We start from the raw sequence: 26,071 nt of genomic DNA, 5'->3' as shown, positions 1-26,071 counted from the left end.
GATGAGCTTGAAGCTCAGGTGCGAATGGGTAACTATGATGTTGTTGGGATAACGGAGACATGGCTGCAGGGGGATCAGACCTGGGAATTGAATGTACAAGGGTATACATGCTATCGAAGGGACAGAAAGGTGGGCAGAGGGGGTGGGGTGGCCCTGTTAGTGAGGAATGAGATTCACATAGAATCAGGAGAAGTAGAGTCAGTGTGGATAGAACTGAGGAACAGTAAGGGCAAAAAGACCCTAATAGGTGTTATCAACAGGCCCCCAAACAATAGCATGGATATTGGGTGCAAGTTGAATAGGGAGTTAACGATGGCATGTGGCAAAGGAAATGTTGCAGTAGTTATGGGGGATTTCAACATGCAGGTGAACTGGGAAAATCAGGTTGGTACTGGACCCCAGGATAGGGAGTTTGTAGAGTGCCTACGGGATGCATTTTTGGAGCAGCTTGTACAAGAGCCGACCAGGGATAAGGCTATTCTGGATTTAGTGTTGTGCAATGAACAGGATTTGATAAGTGATCTTGAAGTAAAGGAGCCATTAGGAGGTAGTGACCATAATATGGTAAGTTTTTATCTGCAAGTTGAGAGGGATAAGGGCAGATCAGAAGTGTCAGTATTGCAGTTGAACAAAGGAGACTATGAAGCCATGAGGGAGGAGCTGGCCAAAGTTGACTGGTCGGATATCCTAGCAGAAAAGACAGTGGAACAGCAATGGCAGGTATTCTTGGGAATAATGCACAAGGTGCAAAATCAGTTCATTCCCCAGAGAAGGAAGGATTCAAAGGGGGGAAAGTGGCCACAGTGGTTGACAAAGGAAGTCAGAGATAGCATAGCATTAAAAAAGTATAACAGAGCTAAGGTGAGTGGGAAGACTGATGATTGGGAAATTTTTAAGGAGCAACAGAACTTAACTAGAAAGGCAATACGGGGAGAAAAAATGAGGTATGAATGCAAGCTAGCTAGGAATATAAAGGAGGATAGCAAATTTTTTTTAGGTATGTGAAGAGAAGGAAGATAATTAAGAACAATGTTGGGCCCTTGAAGAATGAATTGGGAGAAATTGTTATGGGAAACAGAGAAATGGCAGACAAATTTAATAAGTACTTTGGATCTGTCTTCACTAGGGAAGACACAAGCAATCTCCCAGATGTATGGATGGGCCAAGGACATAGGGTAACTGAAACAGATTGACATTAGGAAGGAAATGGTGATGAGTACATTGATGGGACTGAAGGCTAACAAATCCCCAGGTCCAGATGGTCTGCATCCTAGGGTACTAAAGGGGGTGGCTCTGGAAATTGCGGATGCATTGGTGATCATTTTCCAATGTTCCTTAGATTCAGGATCAGTTCCTGAGGATTGGCGAATGGCTAATGTTATCCCACTTTTTAAGAAAGGAGGGAGGGAGAAAACAGAGAACTATCGCCCTGTTAGCCTAACATCAGTAGTGGGGAAGATGCTAGAGTCCATTATTAAAGATGAAATAGCGGCATATCTTGATAGCAGTGATAGGACCGGGCAGAGCCAGCGTGGATTTACCAAGGGCAAATCATGCTTGACTAATCTATTGGAGTTTTTCGAGGATGTAACCAGGAAGATAGACGCGGGAGATCCAGTGGATGTGGTGTACCTTGACTTTCAGAAGGCATTCGATAAGGTACCACATAGGAGATTGGTGGGTAAAATCAGAGCTCATGGCATTGGGGGGAGGATATTGACATGGATAGAAAACTGGTTGGCAGATAGAAAGCAAAGGGTAGCAGTGAATGGGTGTTTCTCGGAATGGCAGCTGGTGACTAGTGGGGTGCCACAGGGCTCGGTATTGGGACCACAGCTGTTTACGATTTACGTCAATGATTTAGAGGAAGGCATTGTGAATAACATCAGCAAGTTTGCTGATGGTACTAAGCTGGGTGGCAGTGTGACATGTGATGAGGATGTTAGGAGAATTCAAAGTGACTTGGATAGGCTGGGTGAGTGGGCAGAAATTTGGCAGATGGCATTTAATGTGAATAAGTGTGAGGTTATTCACTTTGGGAGCAAGAACAGGAAGGCAGATTATTATCTGAACGGTGTGGAGTTAGGTAAGGGAGAAATACAAAGCGATCTAGGAGTACTTGTTCATCAGTCTCTGAAGGTGAATGAGCAAGTGCAGCAGGCAGTGAAGAAGGCTAATGGAATGTTGGCCTTTATTACAAAGGGAATTGAGTACAAGAGCAAGGAAATCCTTTTGCATTTGTACAGGGCCCTGGTGAGACCATACCTGGAGTATGTGTGCAGTTTTGGTCTCCAGGGTTAAGGAAGGACATCCTGGTTGTGAAGGAGGTGCAGCGTATGTTCACTAGGTTAATTCCTGGGATGTCCGGACTGTCTTACACAGGGAGGTTAGAGAGACTGGGCTTGTACACGCTGGAATTAAGGAGATTGAGGGGGGATCTGATTGAGACATATAAGATTATTAAGGGATTGGACAAGATAGAGGCAGGAAATATGTTCCAGATGCTGGGAGAGTCCAGTACCAGAGGGCATGGTTTAAGAATAAGGGGTCGGTCATTTAGGACAGAGTTGAGGAGGAACTTCTTCTCCCAGAGAGTTGTGGAGGTGTGGAACGTGCGGCCTCAGAAGGCAGTGGAGGCCAATTCTCTGGATGCTTTCAAGAAGGAGCTAGATAGGTATCTTATGGATAGGGGAATCAAGGGTTATGGGGACAAGGCAGGAACCGGGTATTGATAGTAGATGATCAGCCATGATCTCAGAATGGCGGTGCAGGCTCGAGGGGCCGAATGGTCTATTTCTGCACCTATTGTTTATTAAACCGGTCTGCAGTGCAAAAATGATTGCGGACCCCTGCTAAGTAGACCTATCAGTTTTTTCTGTGGGTGGGCTTTACAGTCGACCTCAAAAATAATGACAGTGTTGCTCGCTGCACTGTTTGCAACAGTGACTTTTCTATTGCCTATGGTGGGTTAAAATGTAAAAGACATGTTGAGGTGAATTTAAAAGGTGTCATTCGTTCACTAGTATAGCTAACGTTATTTAAACTAGCTGGCTAGCTGCTAAGGAGCTACTCTATTGATGTCCTACGTGATGAGGCCAAACTCCCTGTAGGCTTGCTTAAAGTTGTAATAGAATAAACATGATAATATAATATAAGTACATATTTTATGTCACATTTTCTGCAGATACCCAACTTGGTTTACAGATTAGACAAAATCACTAAACAAAGTATTACATACACCCTTGGGGGTCGACCGTGTGGGGAGGGGGAATATGGGGTTGTGGGGGGCGTGGGTGCTACCTCCCTGAAATGAGTTTTTGCAGGGTGGGATGTCTGGTTGTTAGTTTAGGCAGATTGTGTTTGTCTACTATTGTGACTTGGATGAAGATCAGAACCAATTTTATGAGTAATTAATGCAGAAAACCAGGTAATTGCAAAGGGTTCACAAACTTTTTCGTGCAACTGTATCTCATTGAATTGATTTTATTACTTACATCCTTCACATACATGAGGAGTAAAAATCTTTAAGTTATGTCTCCATCTAAATGTGCAATTTATAGTAATTTGTAATAAATAGTATGTACAACAGGACAGTCAATATAACATAGAAATACAATTGTATCAGTGTGAATTAATCAGTCTGATGGCCTGGTGGAAGAAACCGTCCCAGGGCCTGTTGGTCCTGGCTTTTATGCTGCAGTATTGTTTCCCGGATGGTAGCAACTGGAACAGTTTGTGGTTAGGGTGACTCAGGTCCCTAATGATCTTTCAGGCCTTTTTTACACACCGTCTCTGTAAATGTCCTGAATAGTGGGAAGTTCACATCTGCAGATGCATTGGGCTATCCGCACCACTCTCTGCAGAGTCCTGCGATTGAGGGAGGTACAGTTCCCATACCAGCCAGTGATGTAGCCAGTCAGGATGCTCTCAATTGTGCCCCTGTAGAAATTTCTTAGGATTTGGGGACCTATACCAAACTTCTTCAACTGTCTAAGGTGAAAGAGGAGCTGTTGTGTTTTTTTCACCACACAGCCAGTATATACAGACCATGTGAGATCCTCGGTGTTGAGTATGCCAAGGAACTTAAAGCTGTTCACCCTCTCAACCCAGATCCATTGACATCAAATGGAGTTAGCCTGTCTCCATTCCTCCTGTAATCCAGCTCCTTTGTTTCTGCAGCATTGGGGGAGAGGTTGTTTTCTTGACACCAATGTGTCAGGGTGATGACTTCCTCTCTGTAGACTGCCTCATTATTGTTTGAGATTAGGCCAATCAATGTAGTATCATCAGCAAATTTAATTAGCAGATTGGAGCTGTGGGTGGCAACACAGTCATGGGTTTAGAGAGAGAGTAAAGTAGGGGGCTTAGGACACAGCCCTGAGGGGCACCTGTGTTGAGGGTCAGGGGTGGAAGTGAAGGAGCCCATTCTTACCACCTGCCGGCAATCTGACAGGAAGTCCAGGATCCAGCTGCACAAGGCAGAGTGAAGGCCAGGGTCTCTGAACTTCTTGTCAAGCCTGGAGGGAATTATCCTGTTGAATGCTGAACCATAGTCCAAGAACAGCATCCTCATACAAGTATCCTTCTTCTCCAGATGTTTAAGGACGGTATGTACAGCAGAGGCTATTGTGTTGTCTGTCGATCGGTTGTGCTGGTAGGTGAATTGTAGGGGTCTGGTGTGGATGGTAGCAAGCTGCAGATATAGTCCTTGACTAGCCACTCAAAGCATTTGCTTATTATCGAGGTGAGTGTGACAGGATGTCAGTCAATGAGACATGTTACCTTGGTCTTTTTAGATACAGGGACAATGGTGGATAATTTGAAGCAGGAGGGCACTCTACATTGGGAGAGAGAGAGTTTAAAAATGTCTGTGAACCACTTGCCAGTTGTGCCGGGCACATCCTGAGTATCCGCCCTGGGATGCTGCCCAGTCCCGCAGCCTTGCGACTGTCCACTCATTGGAAATACCTGTGTACTTCAGCCTCAGAGATGTCTAAAGTGCAGGTCACTTCAGCAGCTCTCCTCGGGGGCTCTGTGTTGATGACATTGAACCAAGCGTAAAAAAGATTTGGCTCATCTGGGAGAGAGGCAGTGACTTGGCAGCACCACTGTGCTTAGCTTTGAAGTCTACGATGGTGTGCAGACCTTACCCTAAGCTACGTGTGTTGTTGGTGGAGAGTTGTGTCTGGATCCTGTCCCTGTATTGCTGCTTTGATGATTTTGCATAGATCGTAGCTGCATTTCTTAAGCTCCTGCTAATTACTGGCAATGTAAACTCTGCTCGCACGGAACTGCTGATCCAGGGTTTCTGGTTTGGATACACCCTGACCGATTTCTGGGGGACAACATCCTCGATGCATTTACGGATAAAACTTGTGACCCATTGCATGAACTCAGAGACACTTTCATCATGAAAGACATTCCAGCTGATGTCATCAAAACAGTCCTACAGCATAGAAACCGATCGGACAGACCAACAGTGGACAGTTTTAACTATGGCCGTGTCTTGTTTCAGCTCCTGCCAGTACACAGGCAGCGCAAGATGGAGTGATCGGACTTCCAAAACGGCAGACGGAGGAGTGTTTCGTAAGCGTTGCAGAAGGGAGAGTAGCAGTGGTCGAGTTTGCTATCTCCCTGTGTGCTCACCTGGATGTATTGACAAAACTTCAGAGAGACTTTAGACAGTGATGCTCTATTAACGTCTCCAGTGACGATGGAGTCTGGGTGTGCAACATCCAGCATGTTGATAGTCTCATACAGTTCCTTGAGAGCTATGTCAGTATCAGCCCGCAGCGGAACGTACACCACTGTGATGATAACAGCCGTGAACTCCCTAGGCAGTCAGAAAGGTCTACACATCAGCACAAGGTACTCGAGATCTGGGGAACAAAAGAATTTGAGGACGTGCATGTTCTGGGGGTCACACCAAGCATCATCGACTATGAAGCATACCCTATCTCCTATACTCTTCCAGAGGGGTTTTTAGACCAGTTTGCCCAGAACAGGGACAACCCAGAGGGTTCGATGGCGTCATCTGGTACCTCCTCCATCAGCCAGGTTTCCACGAAGCACAAAATGTTACATGCCTTTGTTTCCACTGACAGGAGATTCTGGCCCTCAGTTCGCACAGCTTGTTGTCCAGGGACTGAATGTTAGCCAGGAGTATGCTAGGCAGCGGCGGCCGATTAGCATGCCATCTCTCCCTCGCCTCTGGTGCTGCTTCTAAGGTAGCAGCAGTGTAGTAAATGAGTCTTCCATGGATCGCGTAAGCAGGGGTTCCCAATGTAGAAAAGGCAGCACTTAGTGGGTAAATGCTGCCTTTCTGATGTTCAGAAAAGTCAGTCTATCATATCTGATGTGACTGTCAGCTACTCGAACAAGAAATGCGAAGGAAATTTCAAAAATTAGCAGTACACTGTAAAGTTGGAACAGAGATCACAAGACAGCTGCCATACGCAGCACTATCACTATCTCACCTCAACAACTCTCACTGCCAAGAATTCCAAAGACTCACGATCCACTTTCTACACATCTCAGATTTAAATGACCAACCCATACATTCACGTAGCTACATTTCCTTGTTTGTGACTCTCCCGGTAGTAGAAGCATCTCAACGTCTACCTGCCGAACACTGTTAGGACCTCACACAGAGTCATTGCACAAAATAGCATGGAAAATCGCTCTTTGGCCTAACTGGTCCACAACAACCAAGATGCTCATTTAAGCTAGTCCCACTTGCTTACGTTTAGCCCAGATCCCTCAAAATCTTTTCTATCAATACGCTTATCTACTGTTTGATTGAATAAGGTCACCCCCATCCTCCACATCTCAGTACTGTATCCAAACACAAATCATCTAGCCTCCCTTGATAAGATAATCTACTCATCCCATGAATCAGTCTGATAAATCTCCTCCAGTGTTACTAATCCTTATTTCTGGTAAGGGAACCAAAACTTAGCACAGTGTTCCAGGTGTGGCTTCAACAACACTCATACAATCATAGAGAATCCTGTTCTTAAATTCCAACCACTTTGCAATAAAGGCCAATGTGTGAGTGATAGCTTAAACTATTCTGTTGGGGAGGATGGAATCCAACCAGCAGTGTAGGAGATAAGGCTGAAGCAAATATAAGATAAAATAGTAAGTTCAGTCAAAAGTCAGGAAGGTCTGATAGACTGAAATATAGTTATTTTATTGCCAGAAGCCAAAGAGGTAAGGCCGAATTAGGGACATGGATTGGTACATGGGACTGGGATATTAGAATCAGAATCAGATTTCATATCATTGTGAAATCTGTGAAATTTGTTTTATGGCAGCAGTACAATGCAATACATAATAGAAAAATACATGAATCAACCGTGTGTGTGGGTGTGTGTGTATATATACATGTAGACACACACTGTATATAAAATAGTTAAATAAGTAGTGCAAAACTAATAATGAAAAAACTCATGAACTAGTGTTCATGGATTCAATGTCCATTCAGAAAGCAGATGAGAGGGGAAGAAGCTGTTCCTGAATCGCTGAGTGCATGCCTTCAGGCTTTATTCCCTGGAGCGTAGAAGAATGAGGGGAGATTTGACAGAGGTATATAAAATTATGATGGGTATAGATAGAGTGAATGCAAGCAGGCTTTTTCCACTGAGGCAAGGGGAGAAAAAAAACCAGAGGACATGGGTTAAGGGTGAGGGGGGAAAAGTTTAAAGGGAACATTAGGGGGGCTTCTTCACACAGAGAGTGGTGGGAGTATGGAATGAGCTGCCAGACGAGGTGGTAAATGCGGGTTCTTTTTTAACATTTAAGAATAAATTGGGCAGATACATGGATGGGAAGTGTATGGAGGGATATGGTCCGTGTGCAGATCAGTGGGACTAGGCAGAAAATGGTTCGGCACAGCCAAGAAGGGCCAAAAGGCCTGTTTCTGTGCTGTAGTTTCTATGGTTCTATGGTTCTGTATCTCCTACCTGATGATAGCAATGAGAAGAGGGTATGTCCTGGGACATGGGGGTCCTTAATGATGGATTCCCCCTTTTGAGGCATTGCTCCTTGAAGATGCCCTGGATTCTATGCAGCCTAGTGCTGATTATGTTTAAAACTCTCTGTAGCTTATTTTGATCCTGTGCAGTAGCGCCCCCCCACCCCCCCATATCAGATGGCGATGCAGCCAGTTAGAATGCTCTCCGTGTAGAAATCTGTAGAAACTTACGAGCATCTTTGATGACATACCAAGGCTCCTCAAACTCCAAATGACATATAGCTGCTGTCATGCCTTCTTTGCAACTGCATTAATAGGTTGGGCCCAGGATAGATCCACAGAGATACTGATACCCAGGAACTTGAAATTGCTCATTCTTTCCATTTCTGATCCTGTGTTGATGGTCAGCAAGGTGAAGGTGTTATTTCTAATCCACCACAAATTGTGGTCTTCCGGTTGGGGAGTCAAGGACACATTTGCACAGGTGCCAAGTTCTGGAGCTTTTCAATCAAAACTGTAGGAATGATTGTGTTAAACACTGAACTGTAGTCAATAAACATCCTGACATAGGTATTTGTATTGTCCAGATGATGCAAGGCCACGTGAAGAGCCAATGAGGTCACATTCACCTCGACTTACCGAGGCGATAAGCAAATTATAGCTATTACTGAAACATGGTTGAGGGCTGGGTAGAACTGGCGTCAGGAAGGACGTACAGAAGGCTGAAGGCACACACTCAGCAATTCAGAAATGCCATACGATTTCTAAATGGGTATTGAACCCACGAACACTACCTCACTACTTTGTTATTTGTTTTTATTTGCATTAATAATTTGATAGAAATATTTAATAGACATATAAATGTTGACTATATTTCAGATCTTTTTTCTCTATATTTATTTATCATGCATTTCACTGTACTGCTGCTGTAAAGTTAACAAATTTCATTACACACTGTATGCTGGTGATATTAAACCTGATTCTGATGCAATGTCTCAGGGTACTGATGCTGCCAGTGTGATAGTGAGTGGGGTACGTGGAAGGTGAGCACCATGGTAGTGTTGCAGTTAGCTCACTGGGGAGTTGGGAGTTCAATTCCCGTGTCAGCTATAAGGAGTTTGTATGTTCTTCCTGTGACTGCAGGGTTTTCCTCCCACACATTCCAAAGATGTACCAAGCAGTGAGTTAGTTGATCATTGTAAATCACCTTGTGATTAGGTTAATGGTTTATTGCTGGGTTGCTGGGCAGCACGGCTCATTGTGTCAGAAGGGCCTGTTCCACTCTGTATCTCTAATTATAAATAATGTCATATTTTTGAATAGTGAGAACATCACAGCAGTACTTACAATGGATTAAAGAGAGTTACAAAGGTACCAAAGAGGAGTTGGTCAGAATCGATTGGAAAAGATCACTGGCAGGGATGACGACGGAGCAGTGATGGTTGGAATTTCTGAAAGCAATTGGGAAGGCACAAGATAAAAACATCCCAAAGCGGGAAGCATTCTAAAGGAAAGATGACACAACTGTGGGTAACAAGAGGTGTCAAAGCCAACATAAAAGCCAAAGAGCTGGCATATAATACAGCAAAAATTAGTGGAAAGTTAGAGGATTGGCAAGTTTTTAAAAAGCAAGAGAAGGCAACTAAAAAAAGTCATGAAGATAGTATAGATGGAATACAAAGGTAAGCTAGACAATAATATTAAAGAGAATACCAAAAGTTTCTTCAGATACATAAAGTGCAAAAGCGAGGCGAGTGTGTATATCAGACCGCTGGAAAACGATATTGGAAAGATAGTAATGGGGTCAAGGAATGGCGGGTGAACTGAATAAGTATTTTGCATCAGTCTTCACTGTGGAAGCCACCAGCAGTATGGTGAAAGTTCCAGGTTTCAGGGATCATGAAGTGTGTGAAGTTACCACAACTAGCCAGAAGGTTCTTAGAAAACTGACAGGTCTGAAGGTAGACAAGTCACCTGGACCAGATGACGTACTCCCCAGGGTTCCGAAAGAGGTGGCTGAAGAGATTGTGGAGGCTTTAGCAATGATCTTTCAAGAATCACTAGATTCTGGAATGGTTCTGGAAGACTGGAAAATTGCAAATGTCACTCCACTTTAAGAAGGGAGAGAGGCAAAAGAAAGGAAACCATGGCCAGTTGGTCTGACATCAGTGCTTGGGAAGATGTTGGAGTCGATTATTATGAATGAGGTCTCAGGTTACTTGGAGGTACATGATAAAATAGGCCACAGGCAGCATGATTTCCTCAAGGGAAAATCATACCTGACAAATCTGTTGGAATTCTTTGAAGAAATAACAAGCAGGACAAAGGATAATTAGCTGATGCTATGTACTTGGATTTCCAAAAAGCCTTTGACAAGGTGCCGCACATAAGGCTGCTTAACAAGATTAGAGCTCATGGTATTACTGGAAAGATTTTAGCACGGATAAAGCAGTGGCTGATTGGCAGGAGGCAAAGAATGGAAATAAAGGGAGCTTTTTCTGTTTGTCTGTTGGTGACTAGTGGTGTTCCACGGGGGTCTGTGTTAGGACCGATATGAAGACCGATATGTGCTGCCGATATGAAGACAAGTGGAGGGACAAGTAGTTTTGAGGAAGTAGAGAGGCTACACAAGGACTTAAGACAGATTAGGACAATGGGCAAAGTAATGGCAGTGTCGGGAAGTGTATGGTCATGCACTTTGGTGAAAGAAATGAAATGATTGACTATTTTCTACAAATGTACATGGAGAAAAATTACAAAAAAAAAACTGAGCTGAAAAGGGACTTGGGAGTCCTTGTGCAGGATTCCCTGAAGGTTAATTTGCAGGTTGAGTCAGTGGTGAGGAAGGTAAATGCTATGTTGGCATTCATTTCAAGAGGACTAAAATATAAAAGGAAGGATGCAATGTTGAAATGTTATAAAGCACTGGTGAGGCCTTACTTCGAGTATTGTGAGCAGGTTTGAGCCCCTTATCTTAGAAAGGATGTGCTGAAACCGGAGCGGGTTCAAAGAAGGTTCACAAAAATGATGCCAGGAGTGAATGGCTTGTCAAAAGAAGCGCATTTGATGCCTCTGGGACTGTATTCACTGGAATTCAGAAGAATGAGGGGTGACATCATTGAAACTTATCAAATGGTGAAAGGTCTTGATAGAGTGGAGAAGATGTTTCCTTTAGTGGGAGAGTCTAAGACCAGAGGACACAGTCTCAGAATAGATGGATGTCCTTCTAGAATGGAGATGAGGAGGAACTTCTTTAATCAGGGAGAGGTGAAGCTGTGGAATTCTTTCCCACAGGCAGCTGTGGAGGCCAAGTATTTATGTATACTTAAGGCACTTGATTGGTCAGGGTATGAAGGGATACAGGGAGAAGACAGGTGACAGGGGCTGAGAGGAAAATTGGATCAGCCATGATGAAATAGCACAGTAGGCTCAATGGGCCAAATGGTCTATTTCTGCTCCTACATCTTATGGTCTTATGAAGGGAAATTGTACATAGCTCTAAGAATAATAGGATAATCAAAGCAAGACCATAAGATATAGGATCAGAATTAGGCGAGTCAGCCTGTTAAGTCTGCTGTGCTATTTCATCATGGCTGATCCATTTCACCCTCAACCCCATTCTCCTGCTGGGGTTTTTCTCTCTGGAGCAAAGGAGAAGGAGAGGTTACTTGATAGAGGTGTATAAGATGATATGAGGCATAGATTGCAGAACAAACAGACCTCAAGTTACAAGTACATTGTTCAATGAAAGTGGAAACAATGGAGGACGGGGTGGTAAATTTGCTTTCATTGGTCAGGGCATTAAGCACAAGAGTTGGATTATAATGTTTCAACTGTACAAGATGCTGGTGAGACCACACTTGGAGTTTTGAGCAGGTTTGGGTCATTAAGCCATAGGAAGGAGGCCATTAAGCCGGAATGGGTGCAGAGCAGATATGGAAGAACATCACTGTAACTGGAGGGCTTGAATTGAATCATAGGGAAAAGTTTTTCCTCCAGATCTTAGAAGACCAAGGGGTGATCTTATGAAGGCATACAAAATAACAAGGGATACAGACATTGGTAGGGGAATCTAAAACTAGAGGGCATAGATTTAGGTGAGAGGAAAAGTTTGAGGGGGATCTGAGCAGTAAATTCGTACAGAGAATGGTACGTCCATGGAACAGGCAGCTGAAAAAAGTGGAGTACCATTGAAAGATACTTGTGGAGATACGTGAATCAAAAAGGTTTCAAGAGATATGGGCCAAACACTGACAAATGGGACTAATTCAGGGAGGCAAATTGGCCAGGATGGACAAGTTGGTCTCCATGCTGTGTAACTCCAAGATACCATAACTCTAACATACCATTTACCTTCTTACCTACTCGTCAGACCTGCCTGCTAATGTTTTGCGGTTAATGCAATAGAAGACTGAAATCCCTCTGAACTTCACTCATTTGCATCTAGATAGTAATGTATCTTTTGATTCTTCTCACCAAAATGCACGACCTCAGACTTCCCCACATCAAACTTCATAGATTGATGTCCAATCAATCAATCTATCCCTATCTTATTGTAGAACCTCACAGCTTGTTGCTTTCAAAGACTTTTTAATCATTGAAAGATCTATCAGAGACATTTAAAATTATTCAAATATTTGGAAAAATGTCAAACATCTTAATACGTCAATTTCATTAAAAGTCTCAAACTCTCAACAGAACTTATGATTTTCCAGTTGGTAACATCACTGAGTAAGGTCACAGTCTGTACACCATCCCACTGTAGCCCTTCCCCTCAGTGTCCCACCACATGGAGAACAGTAGTAGATCAGTGCTGGCCGATAGGTCCAAGATTCTGCTAACCAGAAAACAGTTTGCATGGAAGACAGTGGAAATACTTTGACCAGAAGGACTGCACAACTCTTGCCACCAGATTTAAGTGTACTTGCAGGTTGGGCAGGAATGCTGGCCTCTGAAGAAGAACCACATCCCAAAACCACAAACAAGTAACTCAGCTATTCCTAAATATAGAGAAGAACATGTTACATCTAAAATACAAATGTTTCCATTAATATCAGAAAAGAGCAGCTTGTGACTGAATAATAAAAAGCACATTCTTACCCAATTCCACAATAGATTCTTTGAATAAATTACAGTTGTTGACACCAAGACCTTTGAACTTTGGTAAAAAGCGAATCCGTGCAATCAAATTCCTCATAGCATCTCCTATATTCTTATTCATTGCTAAATTCAGCACTTGAAGATTCTTCAGTAAGGGAATTATCTGTGCTACAAGAATAAAAACAGCAGTCATTTTCTTCAAGTAATAATTTCTGCTATGTCAGGACAACCCCAAGCAAAGTCACAGAGCAGCAGGAAACACTAGGCACAGTTTCAGTCAAATCACATTACAGATGGACAGATTTATTTTCAAGGTGCTAGGCAGTTTAGTATGATGTTTCTTCAGCTTTTTACCCCTCAGCAAAGCTTCTATGGTCAGATGAACATGCAAAAGTTCAGCACATCTGTACTGACCATACCGATCTAACTAATTCCATCCGCTGCATCAGAGATATCAATTCAGGTTTGTCCAACCTCCCCTTAGATCTCATACCCTATAATCCGGGCAACATCTGGATAATCTCTTCTTCAATCTCTCAATGCCTCCATTCCCTTCCAGTAATGGGACAACCAGAATTGCATGCAATACTCCAGATGTCATTGAAATAGAGCTTCAAACAGTTTTAATCTATTCCCACTGGATGGTAACTAGCTAACAAACCTTGAAGCTAAACTTGCTTTGATGCAAGGACCATATACTGGGTAAATTAAGCCTTTTAAAATAAAACTCCCAACTCAATTCAGCTCCTTATGAGAACAGCTAAGTTTACCTGGACAAGAGATTGAAGAAATAGAATTGAACTTTTTAGCCCATATCCCTTAATTCCCTAATATCCAGAAATCTCTCAATCTATAGAAGTGTGATGGAGACTATACTGACCGACTGCGTCACATCCTGGTGCAGAAACACTAATGCCTTTGGACAGAAAATCCTACAGAAAGTAGATGATATGGCCTTGTCCATATAACACATATTGACTGGGACTCCCATACTATAAAAGGACTAGATAGGATGATACGTCAAATATGTTATGAACAGTATATTTAAGTCCCAATAAGAAAGTCTGTGATACTTGATCTGCTATTAGGGAATGAGATAGGGCAGGTGACAGAAGTTTGTGTAGGGGAACACTCTGCATCTAGTGATCTCAATGCCTTTAGTTTCAAAGTAAATATGCAAAAAGACAGATCTGGTCTGCAGGTTGAGATTCTAAATTGGAGAAAGCAAATGTGTATTGGGACAAGCTGTTTCCTGGTAAAGGTGAACTTAGTAGTGGGAGGCATTCAAAAGTGGAACATAGAACATAGAAATCTACAGCACATTACAGGCCCTTTGGCCCACAATGTTGTGCCAACCATGTAACCTACTCTAGAAGCTGTCTAGAATTACCCTAGTGCATAGCCCTATATTTTTCTAAGTTCCATGTACTTATCTAAGAGGCTCTTAAAAGACCCTATTGTATCTGCTTCCACCACCGCCACTGACAGTGCATTCCGCGCACCCACCACTCTCTGTTGAAAAACTTACCTCTGACATCCCCCTTGTACCTTTTTCCAAGCACCTTAAAACTGTGTTGTCTCATGTTAGCCATTTCAGTCCTGGGAAAAAGCCTCCGACTATCCACATGATCAATGCCTCTCATCATCTTATACACCTCTATCAGGTCACCTCTCATCCTCTATCACTCCAAAGAGAAAAGGCCAAGTTCACTCAACCTATTCTCAGAAGGTACGCCCTCCAATCCAGGCAATATCCTTGTAAATCTCCTCTACACTCTCCGTATAGTATCCACATTCTTCCTGCCGTGAGGTGACCAGAACTGAGCACAGTACTCCAAGTGGGAACTGACCAGGGTTCTATATAGCTGTAACATTACCTCACAGCTCTTGAACTCAATCCCACGGTTGATGAAGGCCAACACACCATACGACTTCTTAATAACACTGTCAACCTGCGTAGTAGCTTTGAGTATCCTATGGACACGGACCCCAAGATCTCTCAGATCCTCCACACTGCTAAGAGTCTAACCATTAATATTATATTCTGTCTTCAAATTAGACCTACCAAAATGAACCACACTTATCTGGGTTGAAGTCCCTTTGCCACTTCTCAGCCCAGTTCTACATTCTATCGATGTTCTGCTGTAACCTCCAACAAGCCTCTAGACTATCCAAAACACCCTCAACCTTTGCGTCTTCAGCAAATTTACTAATCCACCCTCTACTTCTTCATGCAGGTCATTCATAAAAATCCAAAGAGTAGGGGTCCTAGAACAGATCCCTGCACAACACCACTGGTCACCGACCTCCATGCAGAATACAAAGCAGCTACAACCACCCTTTGCCTTCTGTGGGCAAGCCATTTCTGGACCCACTAAGCAAGGTCTCTTTGGATTCTAAGCCTCCTTACTTTCTAAAGGAGCCTTGCATGGGGAACCTTATCAAATGCTTTACTGAAATCCATACACACTACATCCACTGCTCTACCTTCATCAATTTGTTTTGTTACTTCCTCATAGAATTCAATCAGGCTCCCAAGGCACGACCTGCCCTTGACAAAGCCATGCTGACTATCCCTAATCCGTTTACGTCTCTCCAAATGCTCATAAATCCTGCCTCTCAGGATCTTCTCCAACAACTTGCCCACCACTGAAGTAAGACTCACTGGTCTGTAATTTTCTGAGTTACCTCTACTCCTTTTCTTGAACAAGGGAACAATATTTGCAACCCTCCAATCCTCTGGTACTTCTCCTGTCCCCATTGATGACACAAAGATCATTGCCACAGGCTCAGCAATGTCCTCCCTTGCCTCCCACAGTAGCCTGGGGTACATCTCGTCCGGTCCTGGTGACCTATCTAACTTAGTGCTTTTCAAAACTCCAGCAAATCCTCTTTCTTAATGTCTATATTAAACGCTCAAGCATTTCAATACACTGTAAGTCATCCCCACAATTGCCAAGGTCTTTTACCCTGGTGAATACTGAAGTATTCACTAAGTACTTCCACTACCTCCTCCGACTCTATGCACATTTCCACTATCACACCTGACTGGTCCTGTTCTCACAGAGGTCATCCTCTTGCTCTTCACATTCTTATAGAATGCCTTGTGGTTTTCCTTAATCCTGCTCACAAAGGCCTTCTCATGGCCCCTTCTGACTCACCTAATTCCATTCTTAAACTCCTTCCTAGCAACCTTGTAATTTTAAAGAGCATTAACAGTACCTAGTTTCATAAACTTTTCATAAGCTTTTCTTTTCTTCCTAACTAGATTGTCTACACCCTTTATACACCATGGTTCTTTAACCCTACCATCCTTTCCCTGTCTCAATGAAACATACCTATGCAGAACTCCATGCAAATGTTCCCTGAACATTTGCCACACTTCTGCCATGCATTTCCCTGAGAATATCTGCTCTCAAGTTCCTGCCTAAAACTATCATATTTCCCCCACCCAAATAAATGTTTTCCCAAATTGTCTGCCCCTAACATATGAGCATGATATAGTAGCAGATGTAGGCCATTCAGCTCATTCAGTCTGCTCCATTATTCATTCATGGGCTGATCTAATTCTTCCAGTCATCCCCACTCGCCTGCCTTCTCCCCATATACTTTGACGCCTTGGCTAATCAAGAACCTAACGATCTCTGCCTTAAATACACCTAATGACTTGGCCTCCACAGCCACTTGTGGCAACAAATTCCACAGATCTACCACTCCCTGACTAAAGTAATTTCTCCGCATCTCTGTTCCAAATGGACGTCCTTCAATCCTGAATTTGTGCCCGTTTGTTCTGGACTCCCCTACCATGAGAAATAACTTTGCCATATCTAATCTGTTCAGGCCTTTTAACATTCAGAATGTTTCTATGACATCCCCCCTCATTCTCCTAAACTCCAGGGAATACAGCTCAAGAGCTGCCAGACGTTCCTCATACAGTAACCCTTGCATTCCTGGATTCTCCTTGGATTAAAATCAACACATCTCAAAACCATCAGACTGAGTGCATCTTTGCTCTAATTTTGGGAGAACGAAGCTTCTATGTGCTATAAAAATAAAAGGTAAAGATGACAAGTGCAGGGAAACTTGGTTTTCAAGAGATGTTGAGGTCCTGGTTAAGAAAAAATGGGAGGTGCATAGCAGGTTTTGACAGGTAGGAAGAAATGAGGTGTTTATGGAGTATAAGAAATGCAAGGAAACACTGTAGAAAGAAATCAAGAGGAGCAAAAAAAAGATACGAGGTTGCAGTAGCAGACAATGCGAAGGCAAATCCGAAGGGATTTAAGGATATGTTAAGGAGTTGAAGCTGGAACTGGATGAATTCCATATCATTCGGGAGGTTGAGGGGTGATAGAGATGTTGTTACACCCCAGGTGCCGGACACAGGAGACTGGGTGAAGGAGTCAGTGCAGAATACCCTGTGACCACCCCCTCAACCCCACGTATATCATAACACATAGGAGCAGAATTAGGGCATTTGGCCCATTCAGCCTACTCCACTATTCCATCGTGGCTGATCCATTTTTCCACTCAGCCCAAATCTCTTACCTTCTCCCCTTATTCCTTTGTGCCCTGACCAATCAAGAACCTATCAACTTCTGCCTTAAATATATGTACAGACTTGGCCTCCACAGCTGCCTGTGGCAATGAATTCCACAGATTCACCACTTTCTGGCTAAAGAAATTCCTCATCTCCATTCTAAAAGGACTATGGTCTTACACTCTTCCACCATAGGAAACATCCCATCCACATCGAATCTGTTGAGGCCTTTCACCATTTGATGGGTTTTAATTACATCATTCCTCATTCTTCTGAATTCTCATGAGTACAAGCCTAAAGCCATCAAAGGCTCTTCATGTGACAAGCCGTTGAAACCTGGAAGCAATTTCATCAACACCCTCTGAACCCACTCAAGTTTGAGCACGTCCTTTCTAAGATAAGGGACACAAAGCTGCTCACAATACTCCGAGTGAACCTCGCCAGTGCTTTATAAAGTCTCAACATTACATCCTTGCTTTTATGTTTCAGTCCTTTTGAAATAAACGCTGACATTGAATTTTCCTTCATTATCACAGACTCAAACTGCAAGTTAAGCTTTAGGGAATCCTGCACAAGTACTCCCAAATCCCTTTGCACCTCAGTTTTTTGTACTTTTTCTCCATTTAGTAAATAGTCAACCCTTTCAATTCTTCCACCAAAGTCTATGAACATACACACTTCTGGCACAGTATTCCACCTGCCACTTACATAGAAACACAGAAAACCTACAGCACAGTACAGGCCCTTCAGCTCACAAAGCTGTGACAAACATGTCCTTACCTTAAAAATGACCCAGGGTTACCCACAGCCTCTATTTTTCTGAGATCCATATACCTGTAGAGGAGTCTCTTAAAAGATCCTATCATATCCGCCTCCAGCACCGTTGCCGGCAGCCCATTCCACGCACTCACCACTCTCTGCGTAAAAAACTTACCCCTGACATCTCCTCTGTACCTGCTTCCAAGCACCTTAAAACTATGCCCTCTAACACTAGCCATTTCAGCCCTGGGAAAAAGCTTCTGACTATTCACACGATCACTGCCTCTCATCATCTTATATACCTCTATCAGGTCACATCTCACCCTCCGTCGCTCCAAGGAGAAAAGTTCACTTAACCCATTCTCATAAGGCATGCTCCCCAATCCAGGCAACATCCTTGTAAATCTTCTCTGCACCCTTTCTATGGCTTCCACGTCCTTCCTATAGTGAGGCGACCAGAACTGAGCAAATACTCCAAGTGGGGTCTGACCAGGGTCCTATAGAGTTGCAACATTACCACTCAGCCCCTAAACACAATCCCACGACTGATGAAGGCCAATGCACCGTATGCTTTCTTAACCAAAGAGTCAACCTGCTCAGCAGCTTTGAGTGTCCTAAAGACGCAGATTATTCTGCCATCATATTTGACCTACCAAAATGAATCACCTCACACTTACCTGGGTTGAACTCCATCCGCCACTCCTCAGCCCAATTTTGTCCCACTGTAACCTCTGACAGCCCTCCACACTATCCACAACACACAACCTTTGTGTCATCAGCAAATTTACTAACCCATCCCTCCACTTCTTCATCCAGGTCATTTATAAAAATCACAAAGAGTAGCAGTCCCAGAACAGATCCCTGAAGCACAGAACTGGTCACCGATCTCCATGCAGAATATGACCCATCTACAAGCATTCTTTGCCTTCTGTGGGCAAGCCAGTTCTGGATCCACAAAGCAAGGTCCCCTTGGATCCCATGCCTCCTTACTTTCTCAATAAGCCTTGCATGGGGTACCTTATCAAATGCCTTGCTAAAATCCATATACACTACATCCAGTACATCTACACCTCTACATTCATCAATGTGTTTAGTCACATCATCTAAAAATTCAATCAGGCTCGTCAGGTCCCGGGGATTTATCCACTTTAATTTTCCTCAAGACAGCAAGCACCTCCTCCTTTTCAATCTGTACAGTTTCCATGATCTCACTACTTGTTTCTCTTAACTCCATAGACTTCATGCCAGTTTCCTTAGTAAATACAGAGGCAAAAAACCAATTTAAGATCTCCGCCATTTCCCTTGGTTCCGCACATAGCCGACCACTCTGATCTTCAAGACCACCAATTTTATCCCTTACAATCCTTTTGCTCTTAATATACCTGTAAAAGCTCTTTGGATTATCCTTCACTTTGACTGCCAAGGCAACCTCATGTCTTCTTTTAGCCCTGATTTCTTTCTTAAGTATTTTCTTGCACTTCTTGTACTCCTCAAGCACCTTATTTACTCCATTTCCTATACATGTCATACAACTCCCTCTTCTTCTTTATCAGAGTTGCAATATTCCTTGAGAACCAAGGTTCCTTATTCCTACAACACACATAAAAGTTGCTGGTGAATGCAGCAGGCCAGGCAGCATCTCTAGGAAGAGGTGCAGTCAACGTTTCAGGCCGAGACCCTTCGTCATCCTTCCTAAATTTTTGTATTTATTTCAGTCTCTACCAATTTTTATTTCTAAAGGTTTTTTTCAATGGGTTAGATTCCATTATTTCATCTCATCTATGGCAGGGAAAACGCCCTAGACTTAACAAAGCTCATCTTCAAAAATCTAAAAAGGAAGGTGGTATGACCTTGCCTAATTTTCGTTTATATTACTGGGTAGCCAATATTCATTGTCTTATTTTTTGGTCTTTCTTTCATAATGAGTCTGACTGCCCAAAATGGGTTCCAATGGAGGTGAACTCTACTAAGGATCTTTCAATTCCTGCACTTCTCAGTTCCACACTTCCTTGTCATTTACCTAGACTTATTGCTAATCCTCTTATTAGACATACTTTAAGAACATGGGCTCAGTTCAGAAAATTTAATGGTCTTCATGGTTTTTCTCTTTCTAGCCCTATTTTACACAATCATCTTTTTCTACCTTCTATGCGGGATTTAACATTTCACGACTGGCATAGAAAGGGTATTAGGCGTTTTAAAGATCTTTTCATAGATAATCGCTTTGCAACTTTTCAACGACTGTCTGTAAAGTTTAATATACCTAATACTCATTTCTTTAGATATCTTCAAATTTGACATTTCATTAACCCTTTGATATCAAACTTCCCTGAGAAGCCTGAGAGAAATGTTTTGGCTTTGTTTTTATGTACCAACCCACTGGGTAAAAGTGTACTATCGACTATTCGGGATAAATTAGTGATTTTGAGGCGTGCTCCTTTCAATAAAATTAGAACTGCCTGGGAACAAGATCTAAATATCTCATTATCCAATGCGGTTTGGGATTTAATTCTTAAATCAGTCAACTCAACCTCTCTATGTGCTCGTCATTGCCTTTTGCAGTATGAGGTTGTACACAGGGCTCATATGTCTAAAACTAAATTATCGCGGTTTTATCCTGACATTAGTCCTGTTTGTGATAAGTGTAAAGGGGCTAAGACTTCTCTTATTCATATGTATTGGACGTGTCCTAGTCTTGAGAAATTCTGGAGAGAAGCTTTTTTAACCTTATCTCATATTCTTAACTGTCATTTAGAACCTAACCCTCTGGTTGCTCCTTTTGGCACCTCGGGTGAAATAAATATGCACTTGAGTACGACTAAATGCCGAACATTATCTTTTTCTTCTCTTTTGGCTAGACGGTTGGTTCTTCTGAGGTGGAAAGATGCTGCTCCACCCTTAATGGCTTAATGAGGCCTGTTTAGACCTCGAAAAGATTAATTATTCACTTCTTAATTCGGACATAAAGTTTCATAAAGTGCGGGGACCTTTTCTTGAATATTTTCACAGCGCTTCTTTAGGGTAAGTCTATCTTTTTTTTAGCATGCTACAATCCCTTACTTTCAGCTTTTTTTTCTTGAAAGTTATACGGTTTTTGTTATGAATTATACTATACTTTTGGTAGTCGGCATTATGTTTTTTTTATATATATTTACAGTTCTCTGGGGTTGAATGTTCTGACTGATTTTTTTTATTTATGCAAAGTGGTTGGCCTGGGTTTTTCTTTTTTGAGTGGGAGGTTAGGGTGGATATTAATTTTACATAATTCTCTTTTGGGTGCTTTTATTTCTTACTGTTATGAACTATATATTGGATTTGTTTGTTTTGCATTGTATAAATTTCCATTTTGTTGCTGGGTTCTTTGTAGTTTCACTATAGAAATGTATAAAAAAATTAATTTAAAAAAGCTTGTAATTGCTGCCAAAGGTGCATCTACTAACTACTGTCTTGAAGGCGGTGAATACTTATGCAATCAATTATTTTTTCTTTATAGTTACAATTAATTGAGATCACTATTAATTATTATAAGTTATGATTGCACATTTAGGCAGAGACGTAACATAAAGATTTTTACTCCTCATGTATGTGAAGGATGTAAGAAATAAAGTCAATTCAATTCAATTCACTTTGTAGAGATCTGTTTTCACTTTGACACTAAGGAGTCTTTTTCTGTTGATTGTGTCAAAAAAGCCAAATTAAATCCACTGTGATTCAATGTTGTAAATCAATAAAACATGAAAACTTCTAATAAGGGTGAATAATTTTTACAGGCACTGTAGGAGCAGAATTAGGCCACTCGGTCCATTGAGTCTGCTCAGCCATTCCCATGCTGAATTATTATCCATCTCAACCCCATTCTTCTGCCTTCTCTCCGTAACCTTTGATGTCCTAACAAACAACCTATTAACATCCGCTTTGTGTTGTCAACTCAATGACTTGGCCTCCACAGGTTTAATCCTAAGTACAAAAGTCTAGTTTCAATTTTCTCCAAAAGTAGAAATGTTACTGCAGGAGTCATGCATCTGTTGTCCATCTGCATTGTATTCTGTGTTGCGTGTCGATTATTTTAACTAGTCACATGAATGGGGGCGTGGTAAAAGCAAAGGGAATAAGTGATGTATTTGTGCTTTGTTCAAAGCAGTTTGCAGCTGGGAACGACAGATGTTGTATCTTTTGTTGACCAATCAACTAAGCTTAACTTACACTTGGGTTTGCTTAGGTTTCATCGCTTCATGATCGTATGTTTGCTAATTGCTAACAAAGGATCAAACACATATCCTCGACTTTTAGAACAATTATCATTGGAGCTGACAGCACATCATACAAGTGTAACAAATCCGTGAGGGTCACCAGCAGCGACAATTTCATCTGGATCGAATTGGCCACTACAGTTACACTGCCTTTGCTTTGCACAACACCATCAGTTTAGGACCCAAAATGGAGATAATGAGTTGATTAAGAATTGTGTTCCCAGTGTTGACAAGAAATTTACTCACTCAAAGCAGAAATATCATCTTCAGTCAACGAACAATCATGAATATCAAACACTTGGAGTCCTGTGACGTTCAGTAAATGCGTTGCTGACTCCTTGAAGCCACCAGCAATGCTGTTACGCGATAATACCAGTTTTTTCATAGCAGGAACATGGTTCAGTGCAACACCTGTAGGAATTGGAACAAACCATGTTTTTGCACTAGCCTTAGAATGCAGGTCAGAATTAGTAACTATATGGAAAGTTTTTGCAAAGTTTGTTTTCAATTAAAGGTGACCTAATTAACACATCTAAATTATGAGAGGTATAGCTAGAGTAGATAGTGTTTTTTCCAGTATGGTAACGTCAAGTATCAGTAGGAATAACGTCAATATGAGAGAGGTACGATTGAGAAGATTGATGAGTGCCTTTTAAAAAACTCATGGAAAGGTGCCTGGAACACTGAAGGAGGAAATGATGAAAGCAAACATAACAGTAACTTTTCAGAGAGATTTAGGGTAGTTAGGAAAGCTTATGAGGTGTTAGCTTTCATAATTCGGGAGATAGAGTTTAAGAGTCGCGAGGTGATGATGCAGCTCTATAAAACTCTGGTTAGGCCACACTTGGAGTACTGTGTCCAGTTCTGGTCACCTCACTATAGGAAGGATGTGGAAGCATTGGAAAGGGTACAGAGGAGATTTACCAGGATATTGCCTGGTTTAGAGAGTATGCATTATGATAGATTAAGGGAGCTAGGGCTTTACTCTTTGGGGAGAAGGAGGATGAGAGGAGACATGATAGAGGTGTACAAGATATTAAGAGGAATAGATAGAATGGATAGCCAGTGCCTCTTCTCCAGGGCACCACTGCTCAATACAAGAGGACATGGCTTTAAGGTAAGGGGTGGGAAGTTCAAGGGGGATATTAGAGGAAGGTTTTTTACTTAGAGAGTGGTTGGTGTGTGGAATGCACTGCCTGAATCAGTGGTGGAGACAGATACACTAGTGAAATTTAAGAGACTTCTACACAGGTATATGGAGGAATTTAAGGTGGGGGTTATATGGGAGGCAGGGTTTGAGGGTCAGCATAACATTATGGGCCGAAGGGCCTGAACTGTGCTGTACTATTCTATGGCATCTGAACAGAAAGTGAACTAAGGGTCAGAGACCATGCGGAGACAGGGAAGGTAAGAATGGCAGCTGAACAGAAAGTGAATTAACAGACGGAGACCATGTGGAGTCACAAGACCACGAGACATAAGAGCAGAATTAAGCCATTCAGCCCTTCAAGTCTGCTCCGCCATTCCATCATGGCTGGCCCTGAATCCCACTCAACCCCATACACCTAACCTCGTCATATTCTTTGATGCCCTGACCGATCAGGAAACGATCAATTTCTACCTTAAAAATACCCATGGTCTTGGAATCCACTGCAGTCTGTGGCAGAGCATTCCATAGATTCACTACTCTCTGGCTAAAAAAAATTGCACCTTACCTCTGTTCTAAAAGGTTGCCCCTCAATTTTGAGGCTGTGCCCTCTAGTTCTGGACATACCCACCATAGGAAGCGTCCTCTCCACATCCACACTGTCTAGTTCTTTCAACATCTGGTAGGTTTCAATGAGATCCCTACGCATTCTTCTGAATTCCAGTGAGTACAGGCCCAAAGCTACCAAACACTCCTCATATGCTAACCCCTTCATTCCCAGGATAATCCATATGAACCTCTTCCGGACTCTTTCCAATGATAACACATCCTTTCTGAGAAAAGTGGCCCAAAACTGTTGACAATACTTCAAGTGTGGCATGACTAGTGAGGCAATATTTCACCTGTGAGATGGCTGGGGTGATATACTGTGTCCGGTGCTCCTGATGTGGCCTTCGAGATATTGGCGAGACCCAACGCAGAGTGGGAGATCATTTTGCTGAACACCTACGCTCTGTCCACCAGAGAAAGCAGGATCTCCCAGTGGCCACATATTTTAATTCCACATCCCATTCTGATATGTCTATCCACGGTCTCCTCTACTGTAAAGATGAAGCCACACTCAGGTTGGAGGAACAACATCTTATATTCCGTCTGGATAGCCTTCAACCTGATGCATGAACATCGACTTCTCTAACTTCTGCTAATTCCCCACCTCCCCCTCGTACCCTATCCATTATTTATTTATATATACACACACTCTTTCTCTCTCTCTCTCCTTTTTCTCCCTCTGTCCCTCTGACTATACCCCTTGCCCATCCTCTGGGATTTTTCCCCCCCTCCCCCCTTTCCTTCTCCTTGGGCCTCCTGTCCCATGATCCTCTCATATCCCTTTTGCCAATCACCTGTCCAGATCTTGGCTCCATCCCTCCCCCTCCTGTCTTCTCCTATCATTTTGGATCTCGCCCTCCCACTTTCAAATCTCTTACTAGCTCTTCCTTCAGTTAGTCCTGACGAAGGGTCTCGGCCTGAAACGTTGACTGTACCTCTTCCTAGAGATGCTGCCTGGCCTGCTGCGTTCACCAGCAACTTTCATGTGTATTTCTTATAAAGGCTCAGCATTATCTTCTTGCTTTTATATTCTATTCCCCTTGAAATAAATGCCAACATTACATTTGCCTTTTTTACCTGTAAATTAACCTCCTGGGAGTCCTGCACCAGGACTCCTAAGTTCCTCTGCACCTCTGATGTTTGAATCTTCTCCCCATTTTAGATAATAATTGGCATTATTGCTCCTTTTACCGAAAGGGATAATTGTACATTTCTCAACACTGTAATCCGTCTGACATTTTTTTGTCCATTCTTCCAATTTGACAAATTAAAAGTAGCGGTCCAAATACTGACCCCTGAGGAATACCAACCAACTAGAAAAAGCCTTTTTTATTCCCACTCGCTGCCTCCTGCCTGTCAGCCATTCCTCTATTCACGCCAGTATCTTCCTGTACCACCATAATATTTTACTTTGTTAAGCAGCCTCACGTGTGGCACCTTATCAAATGCCTTCTGAAAATCTATGTAAATAACATCCACTGCCTTTCCTTTATCTATCTTGCTTGTTACTTTCTCAAAGAACTCAAATAGATTTGTCAGGCAAGATTTCCCTTTAAAGAAACCAAGCTGACTCTGACTTATTTTATCATTAGTCTCCAAGTACTCTGCATCCTTAATAATAAACAGCAACACGTTCCCAACCACTGAGGTTCAGCTAACTGGCCTATAATTTATTTCTTTTGACTTCCTCCCTT

General features: G+C 42.5%; 1 protein-coding gene across 4 annotated transcripts in view; it reads right to left on the bottom strand.

The window, feature by feature from the left end:
* Window positions 1-26,071, bottom strand: part of lrrc31 (leucine rich repeat containing 31) — a 206,668-nt gene that overhangs the window by 22,416 nt on the left and 158,181 nt on the right. For 3 of the 4 annotated variants that reach the window (XM_072254455.1, XM_072254454.1, XM_072254456.1), the window contains 2 exons: window positions 22,868-23,032; window positions 13,076-13,243 (listed from right to left, as the gene is read on the bottom strand). In XM_072254455.1, coding sequence (XP_072110556.1) covers window positions 13,076-13,243; window positions 22,868-23,032 — 333 coding nt within the window. The remainder of the gene's footprint in view (window positions 1-13,075; window positions 13,244-22,867; window positions 23,033-26,071) is intronic. The other variant, XM_072254458.1, reaches the window with a different exon arrangement.

This window comes from Mobula birostris, chromosome 4 (genome assembly GCF_030028105.1).
Source record: "Mobula birostris isolate sMobBir1 chromosome 4, sMobBir1.hap1, whole genome shotgun sequence".
Classification (NCBI taxonomy): domain Eukaryota; kingdom Metazoa; phylum Chordata; class Chondrichthyes; order Myliobatiformes; family Myliobatidae; genus Mobula; species Mobula birostris.
The sequence above is the reverse complement of the archived record's forward strand: the minus strand, read 5'-3'. Positions and strand labels throughout refer to the sequence as shown.